The sequence below is a fragment of the Equus caballus genome, chromosome 23, assembly GCF_041296265.1.
Source record: "Equus caballus isolate H_3958 breed thoroughbred chromosome 23, TB-T2T, whole genome shotgun sequence".
NCBI lineage: Eukaryota > Metazoa > Chordata > Mammalia > Perissodactyla > Equidae > Equus > Equus caballus.
In genome coordinates, this window is record NC_091706.1 from 11,450,579 (window position 1) to 11,469,021 (window position 18,443).

The 18,443-nt window shown below is 35.3% G+C and overlaps 1 protein-coding gene across 3 annotated transcripts in view; it reads right to left on the minus strand.

The window, feature by feature from the left end:
- The window catches only part of LOC111772204 (regulator of DNA class I crossover intermediates 1-like), a 75,569-nt gene that overhangs the window by 33,024 nt on the left and 24,102 nt on the right, over positions 1-18,443 (minus strand). For all 3 annotated transcript variants that reach the window (XR_011431675.1, XR_011431674.1, XM_070248970.1), the window contains 5 exons: positions 13,491-13,629; positions 8,530-8,662; positions 8,080-8,128; positions 6,354-6,536; positions 2,543-2,658 (listed from right to left, as the gene is read on the minus strand). Coding sequence is in view for 1 of the 3 variants with exons in the window: in XM_070248970.1 (XP_070105071.1) it covers positions 2,543-2,658; positions 6,354-6,536; positions 8,080-8,128; positions 8,530-8,662; positions 13,491-13,629 (620 nt within the window). In the remaining 2 variants the exon portion in view is untranslated. The remainder of the gene's footprint in view (positions 1-2,542; positions 2,659-6,353; positions 6,537-8,079; positions 8,129-8,529; positions 8,663-13,490; positions 13,630-18,443) is intronic.

Sequence of the window (18,443 nt, forward strand, 5' to 3'; positions counted from 1 at the left end):
TTGCCTATCTTCCTCTTTTTGCTTGAGGAAGATTGTCACTGAGCTAACCTCTATGTCAATCTTCCTCTATTTTATGTGGGATGCCACCACAGTGCGGCTTGACAAGTGGTGCTAGGTCTGCACCTGGGATCCAAACTTGCAAACCCTAGGCCACCGAAGTGGAGCATGCAAACTTAACCACTATGCCACCAGGCCAGCCCCATAATATTCTATTCTTAATGGACATCTAGGTTAGTTCAAATTTGGGACTACTATGAATAAAGCTGTTACGACATTCAAAAAAGAATGAATAGGAGAAACATTTCATGTTCATGGATTGGAAAAATCATTATTGTTAAGATGGCAATTTTCCCCAAATTGATCTACAGATTCAATACAATCCCTATCAAAATCCAAGTAGGCTTTTTTGATTTCCAGAAACTGACAGGTTGATGCTAAAATTTATATGGAAATGCAAAGGACTAAGAAAAGCCAAAACATTTTCAAAAAAGAACAACAAACTGGAAGACTAATACAGTTCTCAATTTCAAAACATACAGTAAAGCTATAGTAATCAGGACAGTGTGGCACTGACATAAAGATAGACATAATTAACCGATGGAACAGAACTGAGATTCCTGGGGGAAAAGAAAAACAACTTACATTTTTGGTCAATCGATTTTCAACAAAGGCGCCAAAGCAATTCAGTGGGGAAAAGATATTCTTTCCTTTCCACAAATGCAAATGGTGAATTTAGACCCTTACCTCACACAATACATAAAAGTTAACTCAAAACAGATCATAGACCTAAATGTAAGATCTAAAACTACAAGACAGAAAAAAACATAGGAAAAAATCTTCATGGCCCTGGCTTAGTCAAAGACTTGTTAGCTATGACAACACACAAACAATTTCTAAATGAAAAATTAATAAACTGTATTTCATCAAAATTAAAACCTTTTTTACTTCAAAAAGACACCACTAAGGAAAGGAAAAAGGTAAGCATTTCACCAAAGATACACAAATGGCTGATAAGCACATGAAAAGATGCCAACATCATTAGTCATTAGGGAAATGCAAAATTAAAACCAAAGTAAGATACTATTACATATTGACTAGAATGGCATATATTTTAAAAGACTGACTTTACCAAGTGTTGTCAAAGGTATGCTGCAACTGGAACTCTCATACACTGCTGTGCGATGTAAAATGGTACAAATCACTTTAGAAAACAGTTTGTCAGTTTCTTAAAAATTTAATCATATACCTACCATATGACCCAGCCATTCCACTCATAGATATTTCCCCAAGAGAAATGAAAGCATATGTCTAAACAAAGACTTCTATATGAACTTTCATAGCATCTTTATTTGGAATAGCCAAAACTTGGAGAAAAAAGCCAAATGGTCATCAACAGATGAATAAACTGTGCTATGGCCATACAATGGAATACTACTCAGCAATAAAAAGGAATGAACCATTGATATACACAACCAACGACAGATGAATCTTAAATTATGCTAGGTCAAAGAAGCTAGACCAAAACAAGGAGAACATACTGTATTAATGCAATTTATATAAAATTCTAGAAAATACAAACTAATCAACAGTGATAGAAAGCAGATCAGCAGTTGCCTTGGGATGGGAGTAAGGGATGTAAAGTAGCCAGAGCAAGGGATTACAAAGGTGCCCAAAGAAACTACTGGGGATGATGAATGGTCATTATTTTTGACATATGTCACAACTTACCAAAGTGCACATTTTAGATAAGTTCAGTTTATGGTATGTTGATTATACATTAATAAAGTGTGAAAAAAAATAGACCTAAGGACAAAGAGGAAACAAAAAGAACTGTTATATGGCTATTACAATTCTAGGCAAGAGGCAGTGGTGGCTTAGATGAAATGGAACCTGTAGAGATGGAGACATGAGTAGATAACTTTAAAGTTTATTAGAATACAGAATTGACAATACTTTGTGAAACAGATATTGGGAGTTGAAGGAAAGGAAGGAATCAGGTACAACTTGTTTTTGGCTTAAGCAACTGAGTGAATAGTGGTGCCATTTACTAAAATGAGGAAGACTGAGACAGAATTACAGAGTCAAAGTTTCTCACTATGATTACCAAGAGTGATTCAAACTGGTTTTACAAGTTTAATGTCTTTTAAAACAACGAACCAGAGTTTAAATACAGACACCTAGAAAATAAAAATGGGGCACTGATCAACTACCATAAATATGAAAAAAAAATTATTATGTTTATGATAAAGAAAAAGAAAGTAGTAATTCATAAAACAGGGATTATAAAACAGATGCAAAACACCTTGGCCCAAAATATTTTTTAAAATAAATAAATGAAAGGTAGATACGTACATCAGAAAATCGTTACTTATAACTACTTTAATTAAATGCTACATTTTACTTACAGTGTTTTTTTTTCCTTGGAAGTTTTACTTAGGTCTGTTTACGTTTCTAACAAAATACTTCTGTCCAGTAAAATCAAATTAATAACTCAAAGAAAGCATGCTACAGGTTCTTTATTTCCTTCAACATCTTTGCTTACCTGTTTAATCTTTCAAATAATGTTCCAAATTGTGCTGTTTTATATGATGGACTGAAAGCATCTTGATTTTTGTTTAATTTGGAAATCACGGAATTAGAATAATTAACATTACTGAGCTAAAAAAAAAAAGGAAGAACCTGCCAAAAGGGTAAATGTACATATATACAATTTAAATAATTTACCATAAAACCTCATTTAAGTAGACATCTATAGTTTAAAAATGTATTTTTTAGTCTAAAAGAAAGAGTGTCCTTATTGAAAACAAAATAAATACTGTTCTAATAATGAAAGCAGTGTCAGTATTTGAATGACTGCTAAAATAACAGGGTTGATCTATGGTGAGCTAACCATTTTCTCAGAGGTAAAAAAAGATTAAAAAAAAAAAGACCCGGAACACCAAGATCTTGAGTAAATAAAAGTTAAATATCGCTGACAGAAAATAATGATTTCTCCCAAGGAAACAACTGTACTTATCTCAGTTCCTCCATTTACTAAGTAATTTTAGACTGCTACTTTAATCTTTTTTTTAAGAAAAGATTTTATCTTTCTTCTTTCTCCCCAAAACCTCCCGGTACATAGTTGTGTATTTTTAGTTGTGGGTCCTTCTAGTTGTGGCATGTGGGACACCGACTTAGAATAGCCTGACGAGCTGTGCCATGTCCACGTCCAGGATTCGAACCGGCAAAACCCTGGGCCACCGTAGTGGAGAGCGTGAACTTAACCACTCGGCCACAGGGCCAGCCTCTGCTACTTTAATCTTTCTGAATATCGCTACCACTGAGTGCAAAACGGGGAAAGAATGGAAAGACTCTTGTGAAAAGCAGATGTGATAACCCATTTGTTAATGAGGAAGGTACCATATAAAGATATTATAATGGCCCAACACTAATCTATCCAGCAATAATAATTCATATCTGTAGTATATTTTATGTATAAGCCATGAAACACAGAAACGAGACGTCCAAAGACAAGCAATGACAGAAAGAGTCAGAAAAAAAAAGACATGCAGGCAAAAAGAGATACTAAAAGTCTTTTTTTAAAAAAAGGTCTAAAATCAAGAAAAGCTGAAAATAAAGTCTGATAACACATCTCATCTCAGCCTCAGAGAGACAGTGTCAATGGTGCAGGGAGAATGTCATCCCTTGAAGCGAGAAACACACAAACAAATCAAAACAGAAGAGAATATTATATATTGGCTCAATACTACTTCTCCAGGGACTAGTAAGCCCCAGACCACTTTTTATTCTAACCTGTTTTTCAACTCATTTTCTTATGTAATTTATAGTCTCATTTTAATTTTCCTGAAATCTCTCCAAATATATCTCCAAATAAATAAATTCCCTAATACTTCACAATGTGACACCACACCTTACCAGGAACGTTAGCTTCTCTTTTCTCTCTTCTGCCATATGAAGTACAACATTATTTACCCCTTTGGAGATAATCACTAACCTGCAGTCTCTAAGTAGAAGATTATTCAAGTATAGATTACACAGGGTCTCATTCTCTATCCTATAAACTATTTCACAAAGCAAGGATGAGTTAAAGCTGATGTAGGATGCAAGTTTTAGTCTTATAAAATACAAATGGAACGGGTAACTGAATGTTTTTCATTGCATCACTCGAAAATTATTGGGGGGCCAGCCCAGTGGCATAGTGGTTAAGTTCCCACACTATGCTTCGGCGGCCCAGGGTTCACTGGTTCAGATCCTGGGCACAGACCTACATACCACTCAACAAACCATGCTGTGGCAGCAACCCATATACAAAATGGAGGAAGAGGGCCGCAGGTGTTAGCTCAGCAACAATATTCCTCAAACAGAAAGAGGAAGACTGGCAACAGACGTTGGTTCAGGGCCAATCTTCCTCACCAAAGCAACAACAAAAAATTATTGGGTCCTTAAATTAATAAGCCTAGCACAATACTTCATTTTCCCTTCTCTGAAAAGCAGAAAACATACTTCAATAAAATTGAATATCATTACATATTGTATATAACTATAATACTGTAATATATAACTATAATTTATAAATTATTATAAATTTGCTAATTATAAATTAATTTAGAAATAATACACAAATATGACATAAAACCACCTCATGCTAAAAATGGGAGAGATTCAAAACTAAATATTCTTGTTAACCTTGTTAACAAGATAGAGTGTTTACATAACCATTTTACTCACTACCATTATATATTAGTATAGTAACCTTTAATAATTTTATATTTTTTAACTCTATGTAAACTTAGTAAAAGATCATTTCTTGGTATGTTCTATGGCATATATATTTCAAACTTCAAAAATTTGGATCTTTTTATAATTTTAACTTTAGAGACTACAACGATTGAACGTTTTAGCACTAAATATCTCTATCTCTATACACATATGTGCATAGTCTTGGATGGAAGTGCATATAACCAGCTATCTTTCAAGTCATAGAAAGAATCAAGCCATCACAACTTATACTTTAACAGATTACTATGACATCACTGAGATTATGTACTGCTATTCACAGGATCCTTTCCATATCATGTATACTGGGCCATCATGACATCACCAACTACTCCTTTACTGTGATTACAATCAAGTATTACATAACACATTGAACTATGGTCAATTTTACTATCAATAATTTTATAAAAAGATGATGATTTCAAAGACTGTTAAAGAACATTCCAGTTTTGGGATTCATAATCTTCTACAGCCCAGAGAATTAAGTTTTTGACCTCAGAAGAATTATTATACTTAATTTCTCTCCTAATTTGGCTATATCTATAGCAACCCACAACTAATATTTTTTCAATCCATAAAAAGAAAAAAAGAGCATATCACAAAAATATAAAATGCTAAGAACTAGTGATTGAAAGGGACCTGTTCACAAACAACCAACCCACTAACTGGGAAAAAATATTTGCAAGTCATATATCTGACAAAGGCTTAATATCCATAATATATAAAGAACTCACAAAAAAAACCAAACAACAAAAAAAATCAAACAACCCGATCAAAAAATGGGCAGGAGACATGAACAGACATTTCTCCAAAGAAGATATACGGATGGCCAAATAGGCACATGAAAAGAAGTTCATCATCGCTGATCATCAGGGAAATGCAAATCAAATCTACACTAAGCTATCACCTTACACCCATTAGAATGACGCAAATAACTAAAACAAATAGTAACAAATGTTGGAGAGGTTGTGGAGAAAAAGGAACCCTCATACACTGCTGGTGGGAATGCAAACTGGTGCAGCCACTATGGAAAACAGTACGGATATTCCTCAAAAAATTAAAAATAGAAACACCTTATGACTCAGCCATCCCACTACTGCGTATCTATCCAAAGAGCTTGAAGTCAGCAATTCCAAAAGTCCCATGCACCCCAATGTCCATTGCAGCATTATTTACAATAGCCAAGACATGGAAGCAACATAAGTGCCCATCAACAGATGACTGGATAAAGAAGATGTGGTATATATATACAATGGAATACTACTCAGCCATAGAAAAGAACAAAATCGTCCCATTTGCAACAACATGGATGGACCTTGAGGGAATTATGTTAAGTGAAATAAGCCAGATAGAGGAGGACAATTTCTGTATGACTCCACTCATATGAGGAATTTAAAAATGTAGACAAAGAGAACAGATTAGCGGCTACCAGGGGAAAGATGGGGTGGGGGTTGGGCACAAAGGGTGAAGGGGTGCACCTACAACACAACTGACAAACAATAATGTACAAATGAAATTTCACGAGATTGTGACCTATCTAACTCAATAAAGACTTTTATTTAAAAAAAGAAAGGTACCTGTTCATTCTGCTTCTTTTCAACTTTCTGAGGACTAGGCACTATTCTGGGAATAAAATTTTGTCTTGTAATATCTCTGTTAGAAGCTAATTCTGCTGACAAAGATGGTGGTGTGAAGCTGCAGTTTTCCATTCTGCTCAATTGAGGTTCGAACATTGTATATGAGTCCATGACTTGTGAGGACTATAGGAAAGAAGATACAATCATTTGATTTGCCAAAATATATAAACTAGAGACAAGGAAAGTTAAAATAAAAGTGAAGAAGGTCACGAGTTAGAGAAAAAGTCCCAAGTAAAGGCAAGTCATCAGTAACTGACAGTCCTTACTAAGACAAGAGAGGTTATCAACTAAGATTGTACTTAAGAGCTCCTTTCCATCTGCCTTTCTCACCGATGGTCCCCTCTACCCTCAAACTCCATTCCTGCTTGTCATCTCCTAATGACAGGAAATCTAAGTTTCATTTATCTACAATTCAGGTGAAAGATTTCCAAGAGATTTTAGTATCACTGCCATTATCTTTCTGATGTAGCTTAACTTTGGCTATTCAAAGGAAAGAATAATTAATAATATGGCATTGGACTTTCACATTTCAAGCTTTAATCACAATCTATGTGTTTTCTAATTGATTAAAGTCTTATTTGCTAAAAAATAATTATTTGAAATATACTTTGAAAAGAAAAATAATCTTGGGATCAACATGAATATTGAAAATCACAATTTGATATAAAATAAAATAGTCTGGTCACCACGTTTGAAAACATGAATCGCTCAATGATCACATGAACCCAAAGTAGAACTCCCCAAATGAATTATCCTTTGCAGCTCTTCAGTGACAGGCAGAATCAAATGCTTTGCACACAAAGGCCTAGTCTACATTACCAGAACTCCAAAGGGTTTCTCATAAGCAATCGTTAAAATATTCTTAAGGTATAGGTTTCTTACATTAAAAACTTCTAAAAGAACAATTTTAAAGACTAAAAATTTTTTTAAAGGATAACTAATTTTCTCTGATTCTCAAAAAATTTATATCACTTGATGGTGAAACTGGCAGAAAGTGAGCCATTGATGATTAAGTAGCTAGGAACTAAAGTTTTTTTCCCTTTTGCAATTACTGATTATAGCTTTTAGCTGTTTAACCCACTCATTGTTAATTGTGCTGTTTAGGCAATATGCTGACTCCCGCTAGGCTCCTATAGGTAACATCTTCCTGGTGCCTGCATCACCATGGTAATGCGTGTGTGAGCTGTTTTTCAGGAATTAGAACTCCTTGTCCACTTCAGGCCAGTTGAGACCACCAACTCATCAACTGGGCCCACGGAGATGTCCGACAGGTGACTTGAAGAGGCTAAAAACTCTCCCCTCAGATCATGCTGATGTCGCCATTTTGTGAACATGGGTCCTATGAAGAGGCATGAAGTCTGACTACGCTTGAGCACATCATCATTACCTCACCTCTCCTCACCTCCAATCACCTCTCTCCACATTTCAGACCACGTTGACCCCGTCCCATATATATCCCTGAGTCTCTGTTTTCGGGGAAGCAAATTTCAGGCTCATGAACTCGCTTCCTCACATGGCTACCTTGTGAGTAAACCCTCTCTCTGCTGCTACCTCGTCATCTCAGTGTTTGGCTTTCTGGGCGGTGGGCAAAAATGAACCTGGTTGGGTAACAGTGGCATGTCACAATTGTTAAAATAACTTAAAAAAATTTTTGTTTAACTCTCACCTTAACTGGGCCAAGTTCTTCCTTGCTGCCTTGTCTTTGATAGTGTAAACTAATGAAAAGAAAATGTAACAGTTAAACACATAGGTGACAATAAAATTGATTATCTTTTATAAATATTTAAAATTCATACTGTTCTATACAAGTATGAAAACATATGGAACTCTTAAGTAAATCATTCCAGGGTTATAATATTACTGTGTTTTATAAAAATTATATTATTACTAGAGAGAGATTTTTATGATAAGGAAAGTCAAACTATGCATCCAAAAAACTCCTGGCATGGATACTAGTTCATTGACAAAGGTCTTAATAGTTTAATAATACTGCTAACAGTCAAACAAACAAAAACTGGAGCTAGGATAATCCCTTTATACATTTTCCAATGAATAAAACAGAGTTGATAATGACTCTTTCAAATACCTAATAATATACAACCTAGCTAAAACCTACTTGTTTTCCATATCATCAATGCAGAGGTTAGACGGGACAAGATGAGGTGACATTGGAAGTTCTAAATCATGTTTTCTCAGGGGCATTTTTATGTCTCTATTCATATTCACATGGATCAGTTTTCTCACAGTTTCTATAATGAAAAAGTTGCAATTAAAAATTAAGAATGAATAATAAAATCTTTTAAAAGCATTGGTTGATATACTATGGTCATTAAGTAAATGTACATCTTAGATATTTACTAAAACCACCTATATTCTATACATGATAGAAGACATTACAGTACTAGCAACTATCACAGATAATTCAAATCATCTTTTTCTTCATCATCTTACATTCTCCTCATGAAAGGGGCCCTACAAATTTTGCTTTATTTTTTGATTCCTTCAAAACTCCCCTAACCCCTAGACTGTATCAGTTGCTATATTACACATTCCCACAGCACTACATATGTTCTCTATTATAGCACTTACCATAGTTTACTGTACTTGGTTAACTCTATCTCCCTCACCAGATTTTTAAACTTTAGATGCAGCAGCCTTGTCTCTCCTTATAGACGGTATAACTATTTTGACCGCTTAGTACTTTTAATTATGCTCCTTTTCCAGGAAATGCTTTTTACACATGCACAAACTACAGAGTTGTAGTGGAGAGCTTCTATCTTCTTAGATAACCCTGCTTCCCTGGAAAAAATAATTGGTTTAGTGGCAACCACCTGCCACTCAATAATGGTATTACACCCCTCTGGTTATAAGTAATTGTTCCAGCGCTGAGACCTGACACCAGCAGAGCAAGGCAACATCCTTCCAGCAGAATTAAAAAATTCAGAATCAGAGAAGCAGCTCTCAGTATTTCCCTGGTGGTGAAATTGGAGAGATGAGCAATGTTAGTTCATAGTGGGTTTTTTTTTGGATTTTATTTTTCCTTTTTCTCCCCAAAGCCCCCTGGTACATAGCTTCTAGTTGTCAATGTTAGTTTTTTAATGTCACATTTTAAGCTTCATTGATGAAGACAGTCTGAGAGAATAAAACTAGTATCTGAAGTGAAAAAGAATCTTGGTAGTATTCAATTTCCTGACTCAAGCAGTCTCTGAGGGCCAGATGCACCACTACCCTTCCTTTTAGTTAAGTGTCTTAGTCCGTTAAGGCCGCTATAACGGACTACCATAGACTGGGTGAACTATACAAAATAGAAATTTATTTCTCAGTTTGGAGGCTGGGCAGTCCAAGATCAAAGTGCTGGCAGATTCGCTGTCTGGTGAGGGCTCGCTTCCTGGTTCACAGACAGCTGTCTTCTCCCTGTGTCCTCACACAGTGGTAGTGGTGAGAGAACTCTCTGGGGTCTCTTTTACAAGGGCACTAATTCCATTCATCAGGGTCCACTCTCATGACCCAATCACCTCCTAAAGGCCCAACCTCCTAATATCACATTAACATATGAATTTTGGGGGCACACAAACATTCAGTCCACAACATTAAGTGAGTAAATATATATTTTTTAAGTTTCTGTAATTTGCAGTCATGAGTCCTAACTAATAAACTCTTGCTTTGGTAGAGGAGGAAAAATCTTTTCTCTCTACCCTTCTAAATTATCAGCTGGGGGCCTGTAAGAAAAGACAGATTAACAAGAGAAAAAGCATACAAATTTATTTAATATAAGTTTTATGTGGAAAACTTTGTAAGGAAATGAAGACCCAAAGTGGTTAAACCTGAGCATTTTTAAGCTAGGTTTGATGAAGAGCGGAAAGTCCTGGGGAAATGTGACAGGACAAAAAGGGGTATCAGCTAAGTGTAGTAAACTGAGGGAAACAGCAAGGTCTGTTCATTAGATTCCTCTCGGTGGTCCCTCTGTGTTGGAGATAACAATGTTCCTTTTCTCGGGGTATAGCGAGGGCATCTCTCACATGAAAATCCTTCCTGCACATGCTGCTTCCTCAAATTCCACAGCTCAAAATATTCAATATGCCAAGGTGCCTTATTTTTTGGTAGTGTGGGGGATCAGAATTGGCCACCCCAAAATGTGTCTCTTTGGCATGAGGATTATTTGGGGCTGATTACTTTTAAGAAACTGCAGCCAGGCGAGAAGCTCTGAAAAGTAGAAGCTACCCTCTGTAAAACACATTTACATTTGTAAGGGAAATCTCCATTTGTAAAGGTAACTCCCTCTCTGTACCAGGAAGAGGGGGGATGTCCTTATGTCCAGAAACTCCTATCAAGGCAGAAGGCAAGGACTTGAATCCGCATAATAACCTTTCTCTTGTTTACTGTCCTTTTCTGGTAATCTCCCATAACTGACTCCCTCCCACCCCCAACATGCTCCTTTGTCTTTAGCCAAAGACGGTATTTAAGATGACAACCTTAACCAGTCTGGGAGTTAACCAGTTTTCCTGGAATTTTCCCATGTACACATGTTACAAAGCTTTGTTTGATTTTCTCCTTTTATTCTGTCTCATGTCAATTTAATTCATAGCCCAGCCAGAAGAACCTACAAGAGATAGAGGAATTCTCTTCCTCCCGTACAGCAGCACGTCCTGCCCCTGTTATTTTCTGTTCTACTTCCAGAATCCAATCCAATACTTAGGGTAAGTACTCAAAAACATACGTTCAATGTATGAATGAAAACAGAGTGAGGGAGAAAGGAAATATATAAAGTTAAATACATCACTGGACAGCCACATGTAAAAGAATTAAACTGGAACCCTATCTTACACCATACACAAAAGTCAACTCAAAATGGATTAAAGACTTAAATACAAGACCTGAAACCATAAAACTCCTAGAAGAAAACATAAGGAATAAGCTGCGTGACATCAGTCTTCACGATGATTTTCTGGATTTGACACCAAAAGTAAAAGGAATAAAAGCAAAAATAAACAACTGGTCCTACATCAAACCAAAAAGCTTCTGTATAGCAAAGGAAACCACCAACAAAATGAAAATGCAATCTAAAGAATGGGAGAAAATACTTGCAAATCATATTGTCTGATAAGGGATTAATATTCAAAATACATAAAGAGCTCATACAACTCAATATCAAAAAACAACAATCGATTAAAAAATGAGCAGAGGACCCTCTGAACAGACATTTTTCCAAAGACGACATACAACTGAGCAACAGGTACATGAAAAGGTGTTCAACATCACTAATCCTCAAGGGAATGCATTCAAAACCACAATGAGATATCACCTCACACCTGTTAGAATGACTATCATCGAAAAGACAAGAGAGGGGGCTGACCACGTGGCCGAATAGTTGTTTGTGTGCTCCAGTTCAGTGGCCCAGGGTCCGCCAGTCCAGACCCTGTGCACAGAGCTATATACTGCTCATCTAGCCATGCTGTGGCAGCATCCAACATAGAAAAACTAGAATGACCTGCAACTAGGATATACACCTATGTACTGGGGCTTTGGGGAGAGAAAGAAAGAAAAAGAAGAAGATTGGCAACAGATATTAGCTGAGGGCCAATCTTCCTCACAAAAAGTAAAAAAAAAAAAAAAAAGACAAGAGGTAAGAAGTGTTTGCAAGGATGTGGACAAAAGGGAACCCTTGTGCATGGTTGGTGGGAATGTAAATTGGGGCAAGCCCTATGGAGAACAATATAGAGGTTCCTCAAAAAATTAAAAATAGAACTATCATATGATTCAGCAATCCCACTTCTGGGTATATATCCAAATAAAATGAAAACAAGATCTCAAAGAGATATCTGCACTCCCATGTTCACAAGCAGCATAATTCACAGAGCCAAAATATGGAAACAACCTCAGCGTCCATCAATGGATGAATGGATAAAGATGGTGTGGTGTGTATATGTGTGTGTGTGTATATATACAATGGAATATTCCTGAGCCATGAGAAAGAATGAAATCCTGCCATGTGTGACAACATGGACGGAGCTAGAAGGCATTATGCTAAGTGAAATAAGCCAGACTGAGAAAGACAAGTACTGCATGGTATCACTTACATGTGGAATCTGAAAAAAAAAAAGTCAAACTCATAGAAACAGAGAATAGAAAAGTGGTTGCCAGGATCTGGCGACTGGGGGATAGGGAAAGGTTGGGAAAAGGGTACTAACTTTCAGCAAAATGATGAATAAGATCCGAGGATCTAATGTAAGACATGGTGATAATAGCTGATAACACTATTACACAAATGAAGAAAAAGAACTAAATATAGCAAATATATTTACAACAGAAACTTTTATTCCTAAAGTTTATTAATAATGTATTTACTTCTACTAAAGTGTGACTACATTTACTTGTGACAACTGTCATCTGTGAAGAAACAAAAATAGCACAGAAAGGAAAAGAGGAGACACTAACAATACTGTGATCAATTTCAATCCCTTTTTTATGAACTCAGTTCTTAAGCTCTCATTTTAGCACTTGTTTTAAAAATTAAATATCAGACACAAGTTTCCTTGAGAGAGAAAAAAATACTCTGATTAAACTTTTTATTTACTTGAAGAATCAAAGTGCAGGCCAAAATGAACTTTATTTTGAAGTATTAGACTACTATAGTTAACATCCCAAGAATGTCTAAGAAATTCAAGTTATGAGATAGGAAACTAATCATTGAGGCAAAAACTTGTTCAGCTCTTCCTTTCAAACAAATTCTCCAAATAGGATAAGACAGTAAAGATATTTATTCCCTGCTCTTTAGCCAAACTTTGGTAACTATCTGCCTAGACAAAATAACATAATAATTGAAACAACAGCGCTATAAGTTTAACCATACGTTATAAAATTAATTTTATATAACACACCACCTAAAAAAAAAATAAATGGATTAAACAATAAAACATTTTAAGCAGAGACTAACAAAGCTTCTAATTTAAGAGGGCAATCAAGTTTTAAAATTACTTTCCACATCCTTTGAGTTCTAAAATTACAAAATTATTGGAAAACTAAACATTATGATCACATCAGACTCAAAACAAAATGTTACTGGAGAGGCTTACTTACCAGGTCTTTTCTTCTGGCAAGATATCTGATTTACCATACACAGGTTAAGGAGGTCTAAACTGACAGCAGAATTTTTGACAGGGGATAAAACTCCCCGTAATTTCATTTTTGATTTTAACCTTTTCTTTTCAAAATATTCCTAAAAAAATTAAAAATAAAAAGTTATTCTAGCAACCATATAGTTTCAGGCAGAATCATCAATAACAAAAAGCAATAATGCTATTAAATAATTGACTTGATATTTTTATATTTCTGTGACACCTCCTTTACATGTTTACATATAAATTAAAATGAATCATCATAACTTGTAGTTTGCCCAAAGACTCTAAATTACAGCTTCTTCTAATCTTTCTTTTGTTAAGCGTAATGCCTTTAAAACAGAACTGTATAAAGCCATTCCCAGGTATCAAAAGATTAAAAAAAATTATCTGAATGTGGAACGTTTTCAAAAACCTGATAAAACAAATCTGATAGGCTAAAAACTTGTTTTTCTGCAAAGTATGCTATACCACAGATATAAAAAGCCTAAAGATACGCATAGCTGTGTGCCAATAAAAGTCAACTGAAATGAGAAGAGAAAAACAAAAAGAAGCTATGTGAGAACTTATCTGCAGCCAAAGCTAACTTAATTCTGTTATCTCCACATGACTCCTAGATTTTCTTTTAAACCAGACTTGTAAATAATTATCATTTTTCATTCAGTATTTATTTCTGATTGAGCAGAATTATTCTTATTTTCATTCTTTTTCTCTCAGATTACATCCTTAATTTAAGAAGTTCAAAGGCATTTGTTCAAAATTTGTTTATTGAGCAACTATTATGTATTAGACACTATAACAAATTGTGAAAACATCTTCTTCTTCACTATATAACTCATAACACAATGGCATAAACGTGATTATAAATGTGAGATATGAAAAGCGAAAAAAGTCCAAGATGGTAAAAAATTTAATGCAAGAGGAAGTATCATTTTTCCAAGAAGTTAAGGTTTTATCACATTAATATTTCAGAATATTAATTATAATAGACTTTTAAGATTCTAAAAAACATAAGAACTGTAAGAGACTTGCCAGCTATCAAGCAAAAAAGTAAATGCTGCATTTTTATGCAAACTTAACCACAGATAAAAAAGTGTTTCATTTGAGTGATGTGCAACTCCACATTGGGGCGTCTTTAAAAAGATCACACTATGGTCAGCAATGAAATGACAGAACCTTCAGGATATAAATATTTTTCCCCTTTGAAGAACATGACTCTCGATCTTATAATTGACAGCGTCTTGGAATTAAGATATTATTTCCTAAGGCACTGTACTCTGTGAAGGATAAGACCATAATGAGAAAGAGAATGACACAAACAATTACAACTGAGCATCAGGAGTATGTAAACTACTGGTAGATGTGGGGAGAGTTGGCAGAGGGAGGGCAGGAGGAGAGGGAAGCTTTCTTAGAAAACGACTTCTAAGATAGATGGATGAGTCAGAGTTAGCCAGAGTGTGGGAAGATAATGTTCCAGGAATGAAGAAGAACAGTACAAACACTGTGTATGAAGGGAGCAAGCCTTTACTCCAGGGGACACGGCTGAAGAGGTTGAACCCTCATAATCTATCCATCATGATAACCTCTAATCTTTCTTTTCCTAGAGAGAACAAAGGTATGTAACTAATTTACCTGACAAGGTTAGGCTCAACTTTTTTTGGGGGGGTCACTTTTGCAGACAATTTCACTATTTTATTATTTAATATCAAATAAACAATAAATTCAAAACACATTTCCAATCTTTTTAGCACATTAACAAAGTTGTTAGGACAGTTAGACCTCCACATACAATTCCTATGGGGATATCTAAGACAAGCAAATCTTTATTTAGTAAAAAAATGTACTAAAGCATGAGTATAAAAGACAGATTGTTAAAATATTTAAAATATGTTATATGTATAGTTATGACTTCCAATGGCTTTTGGTGACATATTTCATATTATAGGATATCAACTTTAATTCTAAATATTTTTTGTGTGGTATTTTAACTTTTTATTAAGATTATGATAGTTTACAACCTTGTGAAATTTCAGTTGCACATTATTGTTAGTCATGTTGTAGGTGCACCACTTCACCCTTTGTGCACTCCCCTCACCCCCCCTTTCCCCTGGTAACCACCAATCAGTTCTCTTTGTCTATATGTTTAACTTCCACCTATCAGTGGAGTCATACAGAGTTCGTCTTTCTCTATCTGGCTTATTTCACTTCACATAATACCCTCAAGGTCCATCCATGTTGTTGTGAATGGGACGATTTTATCCGTCTTTATGGCTGAGTAGTATTCCATAGGGCGCGCACGTGCGTGTGTGTGTATACATATATATACCATATCTTCTTTATCCAACCATCAGTTGATGGGCACTTAGGTTGCTTCCACATCTTGGCTATTGTAAATAAGGCTGTGATGAACATAGGGGTGCATGGGACTTTTGGAATTGCTGACTTCAAGCTCTTTGGATAGATACCCAGTAGTGGGATGGCTGGGTCATAAGGTATTTCTATTTTTAATTTTTTGAAGAATCTCCGTACTGTTTTCCATAGTGGCTGCACCAGTTTGCATTCCCTCCAACAGTGTATGAGGGTTCCTTTTTCTCCACAACCTCTCCAACATTTGTCACTTTTTGTTTTGGTTCTTTTTGCCATTCTAACAGGTGTAAGGTGATATCTTAGTGTAGTTTTGATTTGCATTTCCCTGATGATGAGTGATGATGAGCATCTTTTCATGTCTATTGGCCATCCGTATACCTTCTTTGGAGAAATGTCTGTTCATGTCCTCGGCCCATTTTTTGACTGGGTTGTTTGATTTTTTGTTGTTAGGCTCAACTTTTTTTAACAAGTCTCATTTGGTAGAGACAAGTAAAAAATAATTAGAAGATAAATAGAAAACTTCCAGAAGACAATCAAATTTTAAATTGAAAATAGACATTTAAAAGGAGCAGCCAGGGAGACAAATAAAATCTTAAGAACGTGTCAAAGGAAGCAAGGGAAGAGCTTGTTTCAAGATGAAGGGAACGGGCAGCAGTTCTCTGAAAGAAGACTGTTCACTTCATGAAGTGCTAAATAAAGTTTGTATCACCAAAACAAAAAAGATGAAGGTATGGAAAAGCAGATGATGACACATTAAAGTATATGAAAAATATCTTTGGAATTGAATAACATAAAGTTCAAATTTTTTTAGTGAATTTTAGTTAACATAGAACATTATGTTAGTTTCAGGTGTACACATAGTGATTTGACATTTACACACGTTACAAAATAATCACTACAATGATTCTACCAACAATCTGTCACCAAAGTCATTATAATATTATTGACTATATTCCCTACATTGTATATTACACCCCCATGGTTTATTTACTTTATAACTGAAAGTTTGTACTTCTTAGTCCCCTTCACCTATTTTGCCCAACCTACCACCAGCTTCACCACTGGCAATGACCAGCCTGTTCTCTGTGTCTATGAGTCTGTTTCTCTTATGTTTGTTCATTTGTTTTGTTTTTTAGATTCCACATATAAGTGAAATCAGATGATATTTATCTTTCTCTGTCTGACATATTTCACTTGGAATAACACCCTCTATATCCATCCATGTTGCTACAAATGACAAGATTTCATTCTTTTTTACGGCTAATATTCCACTGAATAAATATATGCCACATCTTCTTTACCCATATATCCACCGATGGACTCTTAGGCTGCTTCCACATCTCGGCTATTGCAAATAATGCTGCAATGAACATAAGGGTGCATATTTCTTTTCAAATTAGTGTTTTTGTTTTCTTCAGGTAATACCCAGAAGTGAAACTGCTGGGTCATATGTTAGTTTTTAACGTTTTTAGAAGCTTCCATACCGTTCTCCATAGTAGCTGCAACAGTATACATTCCCACCAAAAGTGCACGAGGGCTCCCTTTTCTCCACATCCTCACTAACACTTGACATTTATTGTCTTTTGATGGTTTTGATTTGCATTTCCCTTAGGATTAGTGATGTTGAGCATCCTTTTACATGTCTGTTGGGCATCTGTAAATGTCTTTGGAAAAATGTCTATTCAGCTCCTCTCATTTTTTTATTGAATTATTTTTTTGATATTGAGTTGTATGAGCTCTTTATACATTTTGGACATTAACCCTTTATCAGATATATCATTTGCAAGTATATTCTCCCATTTGGTAGATTGCCTTTTCATTTTGCTGATGGTTTCCTTTGCTGTGTAAAAGCTTTTTAGTGTGACGTAGTCTCATTTGTTTATTTTTGCTTTTGTTGCCCTTGCCTGAGGAGACAGATCCAAAAAATTATTAAAACTGATGTCAAAGCGTTTACTGCCTAAGTTTTCTTCTAGGAGTTTTATGGTTTCAGGTCTTACGTTTAAGTCTTTAATCCATTTTGAGTTTATTTTTACACATACCGAAAGAAAGTAGTCCAGTTTCATTCTTTTGCCTAGAGCTGTCCAGTCTTCCGAATACCATTTATTGAAACAGCTGTCTTTTCCCCACTGAATATTCTTGCCTCCTTTGTTGTAGATTAATTGACGATATATTTGTGGGTTTATTTCTGGGCTTTCTATTCTGTTACCTTATCTCTGCATTTGTTTTTGTGCCAGTATCATAATGTTTTGATTATTATAGCTTTGTAGTACAGTTTGACATCTGGAAATGTGATACCTCCAGCTTTCTTCTCTCTCAAGATTGCTTGGCTATTTTGGGTCTTTTGTGGTTCTATACAAATTTTAGGATTATTTGTTCTAGTTTTGTGAAAAATACCAATGGTATTTTCATAGGGGTTGCATTGAATCTGTAGATTGCTTTGGGTAGTACGGACATTTTAACAGTATTAATTCGTGAGCACAATACATCTTTCCATTTATTTGTCTTCGGTTTCTTTCATCCATGTCTTATAGCTTTCAGAGTATAGGTC